General features: G+C 36.9%; 1 protein-coding gene across 5 annotated transcripts in view; it reads right to left on the minus strand.

The window, feature by feature from the left end:
* SPATA7 (spermatogenesis associated 7) overlaps positions 1-18,766 on the minus strand; it is a 60,183-nt gene that overhangs the window by 12,618 nt on the left and 28,799 nt on the right. For 3 of the 5 annotated variants that reach the window (XM_023205390.1, XM_023205391.1, XM_023205392.1), the window contains one exon: positions 9,928-10,061. In XM_023205390.1, the coding sequence (XP_023061158.1) occupies positions 9,928-10,061 (134 nt within the window). Of the gene's footprint in view, positions 1-9,927; positions 10,062-14,366; positions 14,399-16,130; positions 16,238-18,766 lie in introns of those variants that run through there. The other 2 variants (XM_023205393.1, XM_023205394.1) reach the window with 2 other exon arrangements.

Here is an 18,766-nt window from a genome sequence, read left to right on the forward strand (position 1 = left end):
ATGTTCCTGAAGATGTTAATATTTTATTTGAAGTTCCAGTCAAGTATTTAAACTAAGATTAAAATTTAATTCCAAATATAAGTAGTAGAGCAATAAATTTCCTTTCTGAAATTAAAAAAAGATGAATAACATACCTATTTTTGGGATCTTAAACTTGCATATAAGATCTATTGGGAGATCTCAGTTTTATCTGAAAGTTTCCACACAAATTGTGAGCACCAATGCCCTTCTCCACCACTATTAATGGCATCATCCTCACCGTCCTGTCTTGTCACTATTGGAGAGTACAGTGTAAGCCATCCCTCTGTGATGTCAAGCATTTAAAGAAACGAAAAGGAACTTCTCCTCATAATGTATGGAGCCCTGGCTTAGGTAATTGATAATTTAAATATAATTAATAAATATTTATTCCACAAAAATTTCATATATATTTCTCAACTTCTTTTCATTGGGGTGGGGGTAATACTTTGAAAAGGGAAGCATTTTGACTTGCTCCATTTCTTTTTGGCTTAACTTCAGGAAAACCATTTCTACAGGTTATCTGTAAAGTTTAAAAACACAGATAATATTTTATTCTTTTATAAACTGAAAATGTCTAAGAAGCTTTGCCTATACTTCAGCCCTTATGGACACATCTGTATATCCTTTGCAAAACTCTGAGGCACTTTCATTAGGTAGAGGGGAAATTACAAGGAGGTTACAGAAATTGAGGTAAAAATCACTAGGATTTAGCCAGTTATATCTGTCTTATAACCTCATTGGAAGGAACAACAAGGAGAAGATGGACAAGCTGAGTAAGGAAAAAGCCAAGTGCTTCCTGTATGCAAGGTACTGCTCTTGACATTGAATAGAAGAGGAATAATGAGAACTTCTATCACTGCTACTAATACATATGGTGTGCTTACTATGTGCAAGGTACTGTACTAGTTAATTTTCTTGTATAGCTCATTTAATCCTAACATCAACTTCTGGGTGGTAATACAATTATTACTCTATTTTACAGATAAAAACACTGCTCTGAGGTGCCGAGTCTCACAGATTTGAACAGAGGCAGAGCCCATGTTCTTTGCCACTTTATCATATTGTCTATTTTAAAACTTATTTGAAAATTATATGATTTTAGATTTTTTTTACAGCATAAAAAATCTTAAACTGATTTTAACTCTTTTTCTGGGAACAAATAAGTCAGCTAACCTAAAGTTCTGATTTATCAAAGCAAAAAACTGCAGATAACTGGACATTGTGACTACTACCTAAAATATGTCAAATCACCTTTCCTTTCCAACTGCTTTACAACCTTATTCCAAATACAAGACAAAAGTACTCAAAGCAAGTAAGTATGCCGACATTAAATGTTGAGTCACTAGGGTACTATTTGGTAAATGACTTCAAGATGTTAGTTTTTGTAAATAGTCCTAAATGATACTCACACTACAGCTTATGTACCAGAAGAGTTTAGCTCCCAAAGAAGAAATTTCTAAGTACAGTCTAAAAATATCCTATAGTGCAATTAATTAATAAGCACGGGAATTATTTACACTTAGAAGAATAGCACAAACTGAGATCAGAGGAAGGAGAAAGAAATGCATAAGGCATTATGATTGCCTGTAAAGAAATTTTATCAGTAATGGTTATTTAATAAACAAAATGAAACACCAAAGAAAGTCTTTCTAAAGGGTAGAGCATATGTTAAGCTATCTCTCTGAAATGGGATGGAAAAATTGCTTCTGAACTTATTGGAAGCATGAAATTTTTCTCATTTTTGTATCTTATAATTTCTACCTTGTATCCTATTTTTTCTTTCCTTGGAAACCAGTAGACTACAGTATAAAATCCACTGCACCAATCTGCATCTTGTTTCCTTAGTTATGAATATCAGAAAACTGGGATAAAGATATTTGTGCAGAATATATGTTAACACACTGGCAGAATCCCAAAACATGAATAGCAGATCACTGTAAAGAAGTTCTGAAATCAGAAAAGGGTTCATCAGTTATGTGCCAATGGAGCAGAGTCTGGTGGTACCCTGAACACTCACTTTGTTATGTCATTCTTAGTTTATGAGGTTTGTTGTGCACTGTTTCTGTGATTTCAGGATTTATGTAAAGTAATAGCCATAACGTAATTTATATACTCATCATACTTTCATGTCAAGAATTTTACAATACAGAACTCAGTCTAAATCAATCTTTTTTAAGGATGTCAGAAGACATAATGTACAATAATTTTCCAATTGTCAGATTTTTAAACAGTTGAAGAGTCAATTCAATTGTAGAACTGGATGGGTATAAATTATTTTAAAATCTAACATTGGTTTGCAAAAAGGTTTCAAATTATATATAAAAGAAACATAACTCTTGATTTTCACTATTTTATATTGTTTTTAAAAAGTTTCCCAGATTTTTTTTTTTTTTAATCTCACTTTGTTGCCCAGACTGGAGTGCAGTGGTCTGATCATGGCTCACTGCAGCCACGACCTCCTGAGTTCAATTAATCTGCCTGCCTCAGCCTCCTGAGTAGCTGGGTCCACAGATGTGCACCATCATGCTTGGCTTTTTTTTTTTTTTTTGGCGGCGGCGGGGGGAAGTATTTTTTCGTAGAGACGGAGTTTTGCCATGTTGTCCAGGCTGGCCTCAAACTCCTGGGCTCAAGTGATCTGTCTGTCTCAGTCTCTCAAAGTGTTGGGATCACAGGTGTGAGCCACTGCTCCTGCCTCTTTTCTAGATTTATTCAGAAATATAGATCACAGCCACATATTCACTTAATCTTAAAAGCACACAGTAAGTGCTACACCAGTGAAGCAAATGAGTAGTAAGGGAGCACTGACTAAGTAGTGAATGACTCAGAGTTACAGGGTGAAGACTGGAAGGGCTTAGGAGGGTTCTGAGGGTGACAGCATGTGAGTCAGAGTATGAGAGAAGAAAAGTGGCAAGAGAATATGGGTAATTATCATAAAAGGTTTTTGATATATGACCTTTATAATATATATAAAGGGCTAATACAATCAGAGGTTAAAGCCCGTATTTTAACTATAGCAGCCTTTACAGTGAACACAAATTATAACCATAACAGGTGTCTGTTAACCATAACACGCATTCAATTATCCAAATATACTGCCCAAAATAAGGCTTGTAAGACAATCTGAGTGTATCTAAAATATTTATTATCAGGGCTTATAAAAAATGTAGGCAAACTGCAAGTTACTATGAATTCTAAATGGAGTCAATAAACATATAGATAAAATAATAAATTAACTTTATGGAGGCAAAAAGTTACAGGGTTATAGTTGCTATTGGAAAAATGAAAACATCTAATATTTAGGAAATATATTAAAATATATAATATGTAAATAATATGTATTTATATTTTACTTTATTATAAATATAATATATAAAATACATTAAAAAGATATATTAAAATATATGATTTGTACTTTCAAGAAACCCCATTCTTATCTCAAAATATAATTAGTAATTTATACTCATGCTGAATAATAGAAACAAATTTTAAATTTTCAGTTAAAAAGTACAATCGCTAAAAATGAAAATACACCTGTGAGTCAAACATTGAGGAACAGATTCCCAGATAGCAAAGTATAATACAGAGCAGATAACAGATTTATTCTAAAGGAAGCAGCTCTATTCCTAGTCCTTTTATCTACATAATAGCCCTGTGTCTCTCAATCATATTCACTGCTTCCCCGATGACTCCCAAATCTATTTTCAGCCCAGACCTCTTTGCTGACACAGATACTTATTTCCAAGTGTCTATTAAATATACTAGATGTTCCAAAAGCACCTCAAGTCAAACACAGCCAAACAATAAACTCCTGTCTTTTATTACCTCCAGCCCTAAAGAAAACCTGCACTTCATCCCATTATATTTCTGTGAATGATGTGCTCTTCACATCATCCACTCAGTCACCAAGTCCTGGAGATTCTACTTTCTTTTTTTTTTTTTTTTTTGTGACAGAGTCTCGCTCTGTCACCCAGGCTGGAGTGCAGTGGCACGATTTTGGCTCACTGCAACCCCGCCTCCTGGGTTCAAGCAATTCTTCTGCCTCAGCCTCCAGAATAGCTAGGAGTACGGTGCACGCCACCACGCCTAGTTACTTTTTGTATTTTTAGTAGAGACAGGGTTTCACCATATTGGCCAGGCTGGTCTCAAACTCCTGACCTCGGGATCCGCCTGCCTCGGCCTCCCAAAGTGCTGGGATTACAGGGGTGAACTACCGTGCCCGGCTGAGATTCTACTTTCTAATGATCTCTTAAATGTATTCCATATGCTCTCTCTGCTGTCTTAGAATCATGTCTTAATTACTGCTTCCCCGATTACTGCAACTGTCTTATAAGTGTCCTCCCTGTTGTCAGTGTAGTCTGTATAGTGTCAGTATGATGACAAAAATTCCCAACTAAAAACTGGTCTATGGCTCCCAGCATTTCTCAAGGAAAAAAATCCAGACCCATTATTATGGCATTGGTATTTGGTAAGCAGAGCAGTCAGTCTGGCTTTTGCCCAATAGTCCATAGTTTTGTTTTAAACCACATCATGGGTGCTGGGGCAGAAAACAAAGCTCTAAGAGATCATGCTTGAGAATCTGGGATTCTCTCAATGGCTACTCCTCAACTAGACGACTTGCAAGGAAACTTCCGGGACCTCCTGAACCCTGGCACTGAGTTGAAGGAGACTGCTGGCCTTCTAATACCAATTCTAACAAACTCAAAAAGGAAACAGTGGGGAAATCTAAACATTAGATATTTGTTACTAAAGAAGTGTTATTAATTAATTTTTTTTTTTTTTGAGACAGAGTCTCACTCTGTCACCAGGCTGGAGTGCAGTGGTACAAATTCGGCTCACGGTAACCTCCGCCTCCTAGGTTCGATTCCCTTGCCTCAGTCTTCCAAGTAGCTGGGACTATAAGCACACACCCCCACTCCTGGCTAATTTTTTTTGTTTTGTATTTTAGTAGAGATGGGGTTTCACCATGTTGGCCAGAATGGTCTCGATCTCCTGACCTCGTGATCCGTCCACCTCGGACTCCCAAAGTGCTGGGATTACAGACATCAACCACAGCACCCAGCCTGTTATTATTTTTTAAAGCATAATAGTATTGTTGTGGTGTTAAAAGTCTATCTTTTAGATACATACTCAAATATTTATGGATAAAATTATATGGTGTCTGGGGTTTGCATCAAAACAACCTAGGAGAGTGAGTGGATATATAGGTGAAATAACACGGGTTCTGAGCTGATGATCGCTACAGCGTAGGTGATGGGAACATATGGGCTTATTACAGTATATTTTTTGTAGATGCTAAGGTTTTCAAAATTTAAAAGTTCAAAAAATGAAACCACACATAAAAAGAAAACAAACTTACTGTTTCAGCTGAGAGACAGAGATGGAAAGAACACAGCTCTCACCATTACAAGAAGAAAAAAGCTGAACAATCTGCACATTAATGATTTTTCTTGAACTAATGAGAAAACCGAGGACACGGAGCAAACAACTAACCTGAAATCTGGAGAGAGATAAGTATCTGAGCACTTGCTTACTTGGGAAAGATGCCATGGAATGCCATATAAATTGATAAGATTATGCTATAAATATTTGTTAATTTCCTAAAGACTGAGTGTGGACTAGTGATGTGCTCAGGTCTGTGCTGGACCTGAGGGCCTGGGGAGTTTGTACTTCTCGCAGGCTTTTCCTCATCTACAACAACATATAGGGAAGAGCAGAGAGAATCCCTTTCCTACCTTGGTGTGGCTTGGGGAGAGAAACAGCAGTCACTGCAGAAAATCTTCCTAGACTTATTTTCCCACTCTCTTTTAAGGAACAAAAACCTTAATCTAACAGGGGGAAAATCCCTTCACTTTTGCCACATAACAGAATCACAGAAGTGACATCCTATCATCTTTGCCATATTCTACTGAGTTACGGGTCCTACCTGCACTGAAGAGGAGGGGATTGCTTAAGGTGTGGGTCACTGTGGGGGTGTCGTCTTCGAATTTTGTCTACCACATTGAGTCAAATACAAAGTATGAAATAAGACAGATTCACTGATTTTTTGGAGGGTTTTTTGTGTCTCTATCTCCTTCAGTTCTGCTCTGATCTTAGTTATTTCTTGCCTTCTGCTAGCTTTTGAATGTGTTTGCTCTTGCTTCTCTAGTTCTTTTAATTGTGAGGTTAGAGTGCCAACTTTAGATCTTTCCAGCTTTCTCTTGTGGGCATTTAGTGCTATAAATTTCCCTCTACACACTGCTTTAAATGTGTCCCAGAGATTCTGGTATGTTGTATCTTTGTTCTCATTGGTTTCAAAGAACATCTTTATTTCTGCCTTCATTTCGTTATGTACCCAGTAGTCATTCGGGAGCAGGTTGTTCAGTTTCCATGTAGTTGAGCGGTTTAATTGAGCTTCTTAGTCCTGAGTTCTAGTCTGATTGCACTATGGTCTGAGAGACAGTCATCTCACCCCAAAATCTCCTTAAGCTGATAAGCAACTTCAGCAAAGTCTCAGGATACAAAATTAATGTGTAAAAATCACAAGCATTCTTATACACCAGTAACAGACAAAGAAACAGCCAAATCATGAATGAACTTCCATTCACAATTGCTTCAAAGAGAATAAAATACCTAGGAATCCAACTTACAAGGGATGTAAAGGACCTCTTCAAGGAGAACTACAAACCACTGCTCAGTGAAATCAAAGAGGACACAAACAAATGGAAGAACATACCATGCTCATGGATAGGAAGAATCAATATCATGAAAATGGCCATATTGCCCAAGGTAATTTATAGATTCAATGCCATCCCCATCAAGCTACCAATGAGTTTCTTCACAGAATTGGGAAAAACTGCTTTAAAGTTCGTATGGAACCAAAAAAGAGCCTACATTGCCAAGACAATCCTAAGTCAAAAGAACAAAGCTGGAGGCATCACGCTACCTGACCTCAAACTATACTACAAGGCTACAGTAATCAAAACAGCATGGTACTGGTACCAAAACAGAGATATAGACCAATGGAACAGAACAGAGTCCTCAGAAATAATACCACACATTTACAGCCATCTGATCTTTGACAAACCTGAGAAAAATAAGAAACAGGGAAAGGATTCCCTATTTAATAAATGGTGCTGGGAAAATTGGCTAGCCATAAGTAGAAAGCTGAAACTGGATCCTTTCCTTACTCCTTATACGAAAATTAATTCAAGATGGATTAGAGACTTAAATGTTAGACCTAATACCATAAAAACCCTAGAAGAAAATCTAGGTAATACCATTCAGGACATAGGCATGGGCAAGGACTTCATATCTAAAACATCAAAAGCAATGGCAACAAAAGCCAAAATTGACAAATGGGATCTAATTAAACTAAAGAGCTTCTGCACAGCAAAAGAAACTACCATCAGAGTGAACAGGCAACCTACAGAATGGGAGAAAATTTTTGCAATCTACTCATCTGACAAGGGACTAATATCCAGAACCTACAAAGAACTCAAACAAATTCACAAGAAAAAAAACAAACAACCCCATCAAAAAGTGGGCAAAGGATATGAACAGACATTTCTCAAAAGAAGACATGCATACAGCCAACAGACACATGAAAAAATGCTCATCATCACTGGCCATCAGAGAAATGCAAATCAAAACCACAATGAGATACCATCTCACACCAGTTAGAATGGCAATCATTAAAAAGTCAGGAAACAACAGGTGCTGGAGAGGATGTGGAGAAATAGGAACATTTTTACACTGTTGGTGGGATTGTAAACTAGTTCAACCATTATGGAAAACAATATGGCGATTCCTTAAGGATCTAGAACTAGAAGTACCATATGACCCAGCCATGCCATTACTGGGTGTATACCCAAAGGATTATAAATCATGTTGCTATAAAGACACATGCACACGTATGTTTATTGCGGCACTATTCACAATAGCAAAGACTTGGAATCAACCCAAATGTCCATCAGTGACAGACTGGATTAAGAAAATGTGGCACATATACACCATGGAATACTATGCAGCCATAAAAAAGGATGAGTCTGTGTCCTTTGTAGGGACGTGGATGCAGCTGGAAACCATCATTCTTAGCAAACTATCACAAGAACAGAAAACCAAACACCGCATGTTCTCACTCACAGGTGGGAACCGAACAGTGAGATCACTTGGACTCGGGAAGGGGAACATCACACACCGGGGCCTATTATGGGCGGGTGGGGGGAGGGATTGCATTGGGAGTTAAAACTGATGTAAATGACGAGTTGATGGGTGCTGACGAGTTGATGGGTGCAGCACACCAACATGGCACAAGTATACATATGTAACAAACCTGCACATTATGCACATGTACCCTAGAACTTAAAGTATAATAAAAAAAAAAAAAAACGCTTACACTAGCAAAGAAGTAAGGCTGAGAATTAGTAACTTAAATAAAATTAGAGATAGTACAGCAAAATAAACCCAGAGAAAGTCAAAGAGGGAAATAAAGAAAAAGGCAGATATTAACAAAACAGAAAACAAATACAATAGAAAAGATTAACACAACAAAAAATTGTCCTTTAAAAAAATTGACTCAATCTCTGATAAGAATGACGAAGAAGAATGAAGGTACAAATAAACTACCTTAGGAATAACAAGGGGAAATAATACATATTCAGGAGAGATTAAGAGAATAGTATGAACAATTCTCTGCCAAAAATTTACATAAAATGAACAACTTCCTACATAAATCTAACACTGAATTCATTCTATAATGACCTAAAAAATGAATCAGTAGTCAAAAATTTTCTCATTAAAAAAACACTTTAGGCCCAGACAATTTTAATGTTGAGTTCCATGGAATTTAAGGAACAAATAAACCCAAATGTACACAAGCTAGTCTAGAGTACAGAAAGAAGAAACAGTGCCCAGTATATTTTACGAGGTTAGCATAACCAGACACAAGGAGTAGAAAAAATGAAAATGACAGGCCAGTATCAATAATGGATAGATGCCAAATTTCTAAACAAAATGTTAGTAACCAAATCTAGCAATGAATAAAAAAGGTAATGTACCATGACTAAGTTCTGTTTACAACAGGAATGCAAAGTTGGTTTAACATTGAAGTCAATTGTTGTAATTCATTACACTAACAGATTAAAAGAGGCTCAGGACAGTGCCTCATGCTTGTAATCCCAGCACTTTTTGGGAGGCCAAGGTGGGTGAATCACTGGAGGTCAGGAGTTTGAGACCAACCTGGCCAACATGGTGAGACCCTATCTCTACTAAAAATAAAAACATTAGCTGGAAGTCGTGGTGGGTGCCTGTAATCCCAGCTACTCGGGAGGCTGAGGCAGGAGAATTGTTTCAACCCAGGAAGTGGAGGTTGTAGTGAGCCAAGATTATGCCACTGCACTCCAGCCTGGGCAAGAGAATGAGACTGTATCAGAAAACAAACAAACAAACAAAACAAAACAAAAAAACCACAGATTAAAAAGAGAAAAATTATATCATAATATCATCATTCCAAGAGATGCAAAAAAGCATCTCATAAAATTAATATCCATTCAGCAAAAAGGGGAAAAAAAAACTTCACAAACTAGGAATAGAACTTATTTAACCAGATGTTTGAAGGTATCACAAAAAACCTATAACTGGAGTCTGCAAACTATAACCTTCAGGCCAAATCTGACCCAGTGTCTTCAGTTAATAAAGTTTCAGCAGAACACAGTTATGCCCATTTATGTACTGTCTATGTCCGCCTTCCAATGGCAGAGTAGTTGTGACAGAAACTGTATGGCCTGAAAAGCCTTTTAAAATATTAACTATCTGGATCTTCACAGGAAAAATTTGCTGACCCTAAACTATAGTAAACAAAGTCAGATTGTACCACTAATGAAGTACCATAGAAACATTTGCTTTGAAAAAATAAAAATACTATCTTACCTTTTGTAAGGTGTTAAAAAGTGACTTGGAATTATTTTTAGAATTGGCTTGCATTGCAGTTTTAGTTAATTTGAACTCTCTTTCACATCGTGCTAATTCCTTTTTGAGTTTCTCTCTTCGTTGTTGGTCTGCATCTAAAAGGGAAAACGAATCTTTCAAAATATGGAACAAAATAGAAAAATTTTTTTTGGTCTTGTTCGAGTAATAAATGGAACATTTTTCTTGTTAAAATGTTATGATATGCAAATAAAAATCCATATACTTTCCTATATAAAGAGTTACACATTTTAAAAATTATTTATTTCACATGTGCCTCTAGATATTAACTAACACATTTAATTTATAGAAATTCTAAACGGATTAACTATTTAAATAACACAAACAACATAGTGAGATTTGTGTAGTTACCAAAAGAGAAAAAAAAAAAAGAATGCCAACAAGGTATGACAAACTGGCCAAGCCTAAGGGCATAAGAAAGCAATTCTTAGCAGTTATTCACAAAGATATGAACATTACAAATGCTTAACCATGTTATTTGTGACTATGTAATCACCAAATACATAAGTTTGTACTAGTCTACAGACTTATTCTCCAAATGAAATATTATTAATACCATCATATTCCATTAAAGTATTAAATTTCTATGACTTCAAAAGGTGGCATTACATTTTAAAAACATTAGTGTGATCAGGGCAACTGACTTCTATTTCTCTTAACTGCTATTCATTTGGAAATACAAACAAAAAAGTGCTTTCACACTTTAGTGTGTTTTATGTCAGGCACCGACTAGTTATCAAAGACTAATCATTATATAAAGATTAAAAATAATGAAATGAAAGCTAGCCAAATTTCAGAATTAAGTAGAAGGTTGACTATCAGTAAAACGACTTGTCTTTTCATACAAAATTAAAAATCTATTGGAATGGATTCCAACTTAGTGGACAAGATAGTATCAAGTCTAAAATCACTTTAATTTGAATCAGAATTTATAAAAATGTCTACAAGCTTAAAAAACTAAGGTAATTTATATGTACATATAGCTTTAGTTATAATTGTTAAACAAGATTATAAGCATGTTAAAGTAAATAGGTCTATTTGTCATTTAAAATGACTGAAATATTACTTTAAGGCTATTCTATCCTCGAATACTTGCTTAATGAATGTATTAGCTAAATTATAGCAAATGATAATGCTTGTGGAGTGAATTAAATACCTTCTCAGTTGGATCTGTTATCTTACTCATAGGTAAAATAGGTGAGTAAAAAAAGAAAAGAGTCCTCAGACACTAACATTAAAAAAAATGTTCTTTTGTATTGTCAAATCTACCTATACATTTATAAGTAAAACTTTCTCACACCATCTATAAAAATCAACTCCAAAGAATCACATTCCTAATTTAAGAGCTGAAACTATAAAATTCTTAAATTAGACAATCAAAATTAAAAATGCTGGCGGGGCCCAGTGGCTCATGCCTGTAATCCCAGCACTTTGGGAGGCTGAGGTGGGCAGATCACTTGAGGTCAGGAGTTCAAAACCAACCTGGCCAACACGGTAAAACCTCCTCTCTACTGAAAAAAGAAAAAAAATACAAAAATTAGCCGGACATGATAGTGTGCGCCTCCAGTTCCAGCTACTTAGGAGGCTGAGGCAGGAGAATTGCTTGAATCCAGGAGGTGGAGGTTTCAGTGAGCTGAGATCGAGCCACTACACTCCAGCCTGGGTGAGAAGAGTGAGATTCTGTCTCAAAAGAAAAAAAATTAAAAACGTTTACACTTTTTCAAAAGCCACACGTGAGAAAAAAGCAAGTCACATATGGGGAAAATATATTTTCAAATCATGTATAAGCAAGTCACATATGGGGAAAATATATTTTCAAATCATGTATCTAATAAAGAACTTGTATTTAGAATACAAAAATAACTTACAAATCAATAATAATAAGAAAACCCAATTTAAAAATACGCAAAAGATTTAAATAGGTATTTCACCAAAGATATATAAATGGCCCATATGCACACAAAAGAAAATGCTCTACATCATTAGTTATGAAAGAAATACAAATTAAAACCACAACGAGATACCACTTCAATCTCACTATAATAGCTATAGTTAAAGAGGGTCAATAATAAGTGTTAGCAAGGATATACAGAAACTGAAACCCTAATATATTGGAGGTAGAATGCAAATTGGTACAGGCACTTTAGAAAAGTTTGACAGTTTCTTAAAAAGTTAAACATAATATTATAATATGATCCAGCAATTCCACTCCCAGGTATATGCCCAAGAGAAATGAAAACATGTACACACAAAAGACTTGTATACGGATGTGTGTAACAGCACTATTCATAATGGCCAGAAAAATACAAGCAATACAAATGTTCATCAATTGATTAACAGACAAAATATGGCATTATTCATGTAACAATTCTATTTTGCAATGAAAAGAAATGAAGTACTGATACAGGCTACAACATGGACAAATCTCTGAAAACCATTATGCAAAATGAAAAGACTAATGCAAAAGGCCATATAAATAATTCCATTTATGTGAAATGTTCAGAAAAGGCAGATCTGTAGAGAAACAAAGTAGGATACAACTAATATGGTTGTATAGATGCAGCTGGGAAATGCCTCTCCCACCAAGATGAACTAAAATATTGAGTAAACCATCCCACTGAACAGAACTTTTGAAAGGAAATGCTACAAATTGATAGAGAGTTGACATAGAGATCACAGTGAAGAGGGAGGAAGCTGGGAAACCTGCACACAGTCGCTGAGAGCCAGAACTAGCTCCTGGTTCTAAGGAAGGGGTAAGTAAAGGAACTCTGGGATCCTAGCTACAAGAGATCCCACGACCCCCATAGTCATCTGAATTGGAGGGGGAACTGTCTGGAGATCAGCAGAGGCAGTGCTCGAACCCGAACGGAGCCCAGGATTCCTGACGCACAGTGCAGTTGTGACAAAATGCGACCATAGGCACCCATCCACCAAGGCCCTCTATTTTGCTCTGAGTGACTATAGCTCCTGCTGTCTGCCAGACCAAGAGAAAGCAAAGGTTGCCTTTCCTGGGAGACTGGGTCCATCTGAACTACATGCCCCCACTGCTTACTAGCCCTTCCCACGACCACTGCCTGGTTGCTGCCACAACAGGGTGCCCATAGCACAGCCTTCACTGCCCTAAGTGATTGTTTTACTGGTGGTCTGGGAACAGTTTAGCTCCCCTGCACAGCTGTTGCTTCACCCTGAGGGGCTAGAGAACAAAATCATGGGCTGGCCCAGTCCCAATTCCCCAGGATTCAACTACACCACCCAGGGGTATAAAGCTGAGATCTGTGACCTGAGCTTGAGCAGAGCTGGAGCCCTCATGCTTAGAACACTGAGAAAAACATGGCGCAGGTTCATCATGTGATGGCATGGGAGTTGGGCATCCCCCACTCCAGAAGATGGATCTGGCAAGGGTGTGGTCTGTTAGCCAGCTACAGCCTCTTCCTCAGGGAGTCCTATGGTAGAGAACAACTGGAACAGCCCAATGATCTGGGTGCAGAAGTCTTGGGACAAGCCTAGCTGGTCAGGCTTGCTCCTGGGGCAGATGCTGGAATGCTGGAAAGAGACCCACCAGGTCAAGGGACCATGAGCTAGGCAGGCCCCACAGCCAACTGCTGGGCTAAAAAGCTCAAGCTGTGTGTGCCACACAAGCTGCATATCTGTGGTACCACTGCTATGCCTGGGGATCCCCCACCTTTGACCCACTCCATCACAAAACCACAACAGACAAATCCCAAAACACGCTCTGACTCTGCCAAACTCAGAGGACCAATGAGTGTGCAGAAAGTTGTGGGTCCCCTGGTGACCTAACCTTCAGCTTGAACTGCCCCTAAGTGAGGGGGGAGTGCAGCTCACCAAAGCCCCCGCTGGGGCTAATGAAATGCAGGTATGGCTCCAGTAATTGTAGGGGCTCCACCAAGGCCTGAGAACAGACCTGGTGAGGGAGTCATCTTTTACTGCCCATCTTCCCTCTCCAGAACACTGCTGCTTACACACTGAAATGCAAACAGGTACATGGCTGAGAGACTATGTGTTGGTCCTTACTTTTAAGTACCATCTACTGGATCACAGCCTGAATTACAACACCAAACAAAGATAAATTTCTTCAACACACAATGCCTGTGAAACCCAATGCAGGAAACTAAGGAACCCATACAGAGCCTTAGCTTTCTGAAATCACCCAGAAATGAAGCCCATCAACTACACACTACATACATCACAGTCAAACTCTCAAGGGAAAAAAAAAGAATATAGAAACAAAAAGCCCTAACCAAATGACAGTGAATTCAATAAAAAGAAAGAAAAGAAAGAAATACCAGCCCCCTCAGATGAGAAGGTATTAGCCCAAGAACTCCAGCAATTCAAAAAGTCAAAAGTCAAGAGTGTTTCCTTACCTCCAAAAGATCACACTGGTTCTCCGGCAGTGAATCCTACCCAGATTGAAATGTCTGAAACAACAGACATAATTTCAGAATCTAGATGGTAAGGAAGCTCAACAAGATCCAAAAGAAAATTGAAATCCAATCCAAGGAAGCAAGAAAAATGATCCAAGAAATGAAAGACAACACAGCCATATTAAGAAAGAACCAAAATGAATTTCTGGAATTGAAAAATTCACTATAGAAATTTCACACTACAATTGAAAGCCTTATTAACAGACTAGACCAAGCTGATGAAAGAATTTCAGAGTGTGAAGACCAGTCCTTTGAATCAACTCACTCAGAAATTTAAAAAAAAAGAATTTAAAAAATGAAGAAAGCCTCTGAAAAATACAGACCAAACCTATGACTCACTGACATGCCTGAGAGAGGAGAGAATAAGCAACTTGGAAAACATATTAGAGGATATAATCCATGAAAATTTCCCCAATCTCATTAGAGATGTCAACATACAAATTCAAGAAATTCAGAGAACCCTTGTGAAATACTATACAAAATGACCATCCCCAAGACACAGAGTCACCAGACTTTCTAAGGTTAACGTGAAAAAAAAAAATCTTAAAGACAGCTAGAGAAAAAGGAACACCAATAACAGGCTAACAATGGACTCAGCAGAAATGTTACAAGCCAGAATAATTTGGTGACCTATTTTTAACCTTCTTAAAGAAAAAAAAATGCCAGCCCCAAATTTTATATTCTGACAAACTAAGCTTCCAAAACAAATAAGAAATAAAGTCTTTCCTGACAAGCAAAAGCTAAAGGAATTTGGTATACCTAGACCTAGTGTGTTAGGCTGTTCTTGAATTGCTATTAGAAATACCCAAGACTGGGTAATTTATAAGGAAAGAGGTTTAATTGGCTCATTATTCTGCAGGCTGTACAGGCAGCATAATGCCAGCATCTGCTTCAGGGGAGGCCACATGAAGCTTCTGCTCGTGGCGGAAGGCAAAGAGGGAATGTGCATTTCATATGGCAAGAATGAGAGGGGAAGGCAGTAGGGGCATACACTTTTAAACAACCAGATCTTGCAAGAACCCACTCACTATCATAAGGACAGCATCAAGGGGGTGGTGCTAAACCATTCATGAGAAATCCACAGACATGATCCAATCACCTCCCAATAGGGGCCAATCCCAACACTAGGAGTTACATTTCAATGTGACATTTGGGTGGGGACAAATACCCAAACTACATCACCGAGCCTACAAGAAATGCTCAAGGAAGTTCTAAACATGCACACATAAGAATGATACTCACTACCATAAAAGAACACATAAATACAGAGGTTCACAGATCCTATAAAGCAATTACACAATCAAGACTACAAAGCAACCAGCAAACACCACCATGACAGGTTCAAACCTCACACATCAATAGTAACCTTGAATGTAAGTGGTCTAAATGTACCCATTTAAAAGGCACAAGGTGGCAAGAACCACTTTTTATTTATTTTTATTTATTTAAAAAATAAAATAATTTTTTATTTAAAAAAGAAAAAAACAAGACCCAACCTTCTATTATCTTCAAGAGGCCCATCACACATGTAATGACACCTACAGGCTTGAAGTATAGTGATGAAGAAAACCTATCATGCAAACAGTAAGTAGAAGAGCAGGGGTTGCTATTCTTGTATCAGATAAAACAGACTTTAAACCAACAGCAATAAGGACAAAGATGGGCATTACACAATGATGAAGAGTTCAATTCAACAAGACTTACCTACGCTAGATATATTTGCACCCAACACTGGAGCACCCAGATGCACACAACAAGTACTTCTAGACCTATGAAAAGATTTAGACAGCCACACATTAATAGTGGGGGACTTCAACATCCCACTAGCAGTGTTAGATAGACCCTCAAGGCAGAAAACTGACAAAGAACTTCTGGATTTAAATTTGACACTTGACCAACTGGATCTAATAGATACCTACAGAAGAATACTCCACCCAACAACCACAGAATAAACATTCTTCTCATCTGCATGTGGAACATACTCTAAGATCAACCACATGCTTGACGATAAAGCAAGTTTCAATAAATTTAAAAAAACTGAAACAACGCCAAGCATATTTTTGGATCCCAGTGGGAAAAAAGGTAGAAATCAATACCAAGAGGATTCCTCAAAACCACATAATTTTACATGGAAATTAAACCAAATTGCTCCTGAATGACTTTTGGGTAAACAACACAAGGTGAAATTTAAAACAAAACAAAACAAGACAAAAAACTCCTCGAAATAAATAAAAATAGAAACACAACATACCAAAATTCCTGAGATGCAGCAAAAGCAGTGTTAAGAGGCAAGTTTACAGTGCTAAATGCCTACATCAAGAAGATAGAAAGATCTCAAGTTAACAATCTAACATTGCAACTAGAGGAAGTAGAATAACAAGAACTAATCCCAAAGCTAGTAGTAGAAAAGAATTATCTAAAAGCAGAAATACTTGAAATTGAGATTCCAAAATCCATATAAATGTTCAATGAAACGAAAAGTTGGCTTTTTGAAAGGATAAACAAGATCAATAGACTGTTAGTGAGATTAACAAAGAAAAAATAGAAAATCCAAATAAGCACAACCAGATATGACAAAGGCAATGTTACAACAGATCCTACAGAAATAAAAAAGATCCTTAGAGACTATTAAGAACACTTCTGTGCATGGAAACTAGGAAATTTAGAGGAAACGGATAAATTTCTGGAAACATACAATTTCCCAATATTGAATCAGGAAGAAATTGAAACCCTGTAGAGACCAATACTGAGTTCCAAAATCGAACCAGTAATTAAAAAAACCTACCAACCATAAAAAGCCTTAGACCAGATAGATTCACAGCCAAATCCTACCAGATATACCAATAGCTGGTATTAGTCCTACTGAAACTATTCCAAAAAATTGAGGAAGGACTCTTCCCTAACTCATTCTATGAAACCCAATCTATGAAACCGGCATAATGATAACACCAAAATCTGGCAAAGACACATCAAAACCAAAAGCTATAGACCAATATCCCTGATGAACATAGACACAAAAATGCTCAACAAATAGTAGCAAACCAAATCCAATAGCACATCAAAAAGTTAATAAACCACAATCAAGTAGGCTTCATTCCTGGAATGAAAGGCTGGTTCAACATATGCAAATCAATAAATGTGATTCACCATATAAACAGAATTAAAAACAAAAACCTTATGATCATCTCAACAGATGTAGCAAAAACCTTTAAAAAAAAAATCTAGCAATCCTTCATGATTTAAAAAAAAAAAAACCCCAACAAATTAGACATCGAAAGAACATACCTCAAAATAATAAGAGCCATCTATGACAAGCCCACAGCCAACATCATACTGAATGGGCAAAAGCTGGAAGCATTCCTCTTTTGAACTGGAACAGCATAAGGATGTCCACTATCACCACTCTTATTCAACATACTACTAGAGTCCTAGCCAGAGCAATTAGGCAAGAGAAAGAAATAAAGTGCATCCAAATTGGAAAAGTAGTAGTCAAATTATCTTTTTCCTGATATGAATCTATAAATAGAAAACCCTAAAGATGCTGCCAAAAGGCTTCTTGAACTAATAAACAACTCCAGTAAAGTTTTAGGATACAAAATCAATGTGCAAAAATCAGTAGCATTTCTATACACCAATGACATTCAAGCTGAGAGCCAAATCAAGAACACAATCTCATTTACAATACACACACACAAAATAAAATACCTAGGAAAATATCTAAGGAGGTGAAGGATATCTAAAAGAACTATAAAATACTGCTGAAAGAAATCAGAGGTGACACACACAAATGGAAAAACATTCCATGTTCATGGATTGGAAGAGTCAATATCATTAAAATGTCCATACTGCCTAAAGCAATCTAGAGATTCAACACTATTCCTATCAAACTACTAACATCATTTTTCACAGAAATTGGAAATACTATTCTAAAATTTATATGGAACCAAAAAAGAGCAGTCTTAAGCAAAAAGAACAAAACTGGAGGCATCACATTATCCGACTTCAAACTATACTAGAAGGCTACAGTACCGGTATAAAAACAGATACATAGACCAATGGAACAGACAGAGAACCCAGAAATAAAGCTGCATACATAACTGATCTTCAACAAAGTCTACAAAAATAAGCAATGGAGAAAAGACTCCTTATTCAATAAATGGTGCCAGGATAGGTTGCTAAATCATATTCTGAAGAATGAAACTAGACCCCTACCTATCACCATATATTAAAAATAACTCAAGATGGATTAAAGATTTAAATGTAAGACCTAAAACTATAAAAGTCCTATAAGAAAACCTAGGATATACTCTGCTGGACATTGGCCTTAGGAAAGAATTTGT

Source organism: Piliocolobus tephrosceles, chromosome 6, assembly GCF_002776525.5.
Source record: "Piliocolobus tephrosceles isolate RC106 chromosome 6, ASM277652v3, whole genome shotgun sequence".
NCBI lineage: Eukaryota > Metazoa > Chordata > Mammalia > Primates > Cercopithecidae > Piliocolobus > Piliocolobus tephrosceles.